Source organism: Mus caroli, unplaced genomic scaffold (genome assembly GCF_900094665.2).
Source record: "Mus caroli unplaced genomic scaffold, CAROLI_EIJ_v1.1 scaffold_14884_1, whole genome shotgun sequence".
Lineage (NCBI taxonomy): Eukaryota > Metazoa > Chordata > Mammalia > Rodentia > Muridae > Mus > Mus caroli.
This window is the reverse complement of record NW_018389594.1, coordinates 2,341-3,684: the sequence shown is the minus strand read 5'-3', so window position 1 is coordinate 3,684 and position 1,344 is coordinate 2,341. Positions and strand designations below refer to the sequence as shown.

At 41.7% G+C, this 1,344-nt stretch overlaps 1 gene segment (V, D, J or C); it reads left to right on the top strand.

Moving 5' to 3' along the window:
- Positions 1-404: 404 nt before the first annotated feature.
- LOC110288186 lies at positions 405-881 on the top strand. The segment is given in 2 exon segments: positions 405-455; positions 559-881. Coding segments are annotated over 2 exon segments (369 nt in total).
- Positions 882-1,344: the final 463 nt, after the last annotated feature.

Sequence of the window (1,344 nt, the reverse complement as noted above, 5' to 3'; positions counted from 1 at the left end):
AATCAATAATGTAAGCCATCTGCAGATGATGCCAGTCCTGACCTTTGTGAGAAAGAGTTTAGTGGCCAATTCCTTGAGGAAAGTCTTGTGAATACAAACACAATACAACTAAACCTGTCAGAAGGGATCTATTGGTAACACTGAAGAATCTCAGATTAGAACACAAATATCTCTATCTCTTTGTGACTGGTCAGGATTGAGCATGTTCAGCAGCTGGGCACACTCTTGTCCCTTGGGAAACCTCAGGCCAGAAATAACACTCAGACATTTGATAGCACACACACCTGAAACAAGATTTGTTTGGCCAATAAAATTTGCATGAAGGGCCCTCTCATTTCTCTGAGAATTTTGAAGGATAAGAGAGAACTACAACCTGTCTGTCTCAGCAGAGATCAGTAGTATCTGCATTATGGCCTGGACTCCTCTCTTCTTCTTCTTCCTTCTTCATTGCTCAGGTCAGGAGAATCACTTGCACCCTGAACCTCTGTTCATCTGAGAGGCAGATACATTCCACATCTGTCTGTAATGTCAGGAAATAAACAGTTTCTATATTTTCAGGTTCTTTCTCCCAACCTGTGCTCACTCAGTCATCTTCAGCCTCTTTCTCCCTGGGAGCCTCAGCAAAACTCACCTGCACCTTGAGTAGTGAGCACAGTACATACATCATTGAATGGTACCAGCAACAGCCACCCAAGCCTCCTAAGTATGTGATGCAGCTTAAGAAAGATGGAAGCCACAGCAAGGGTGATGGGATCCCTGATCGATTCTCTGGATCCAGCTCTGGTGCTGATCGCTACCTTAGCATTTCCAACATCCAGCCTGAAGATGAAGCAATATACATCTGTGGTGTAGATGACAATATTAGAGGACAATTCGTGTAACCACAGTGAGCCAGATAAAGGAGGAAGCAGGACAGAAACTATTTTTTTCTCTTCAAAGTTCTTTTCTAACAGAATCATTGAACATTTATTTTTGCTTATTAATAAAGTAGATAGTCTAGCAATCCTCTTGAACTCATAGGGAAAGGAGCAAAATGGCAGGGATTGTATAGAGTGAACTACTGTATAACAATGATGACTATGTAAAAGTTAAAGCTGGTATGTATACAACTTAGGGGCTTAGACTACTGCCCTATATAATTGCAGCAATGTATCTGAGGCTCTCAGTGTTACCTCAACAAAGTTTAGAGTAATGCCTGTTCTTTGTAAGACAGCCTTCTTGTTCCGTGATCTAAGTGTTTTATAACTCTAGCAATTTACCAAGTTCACTATAAGTACAGTTAAGGAGACAGTGTGGTTGGAACTTCCTATTGCCAGTGTCTGAGCCACTGAGACAGCCACAGTG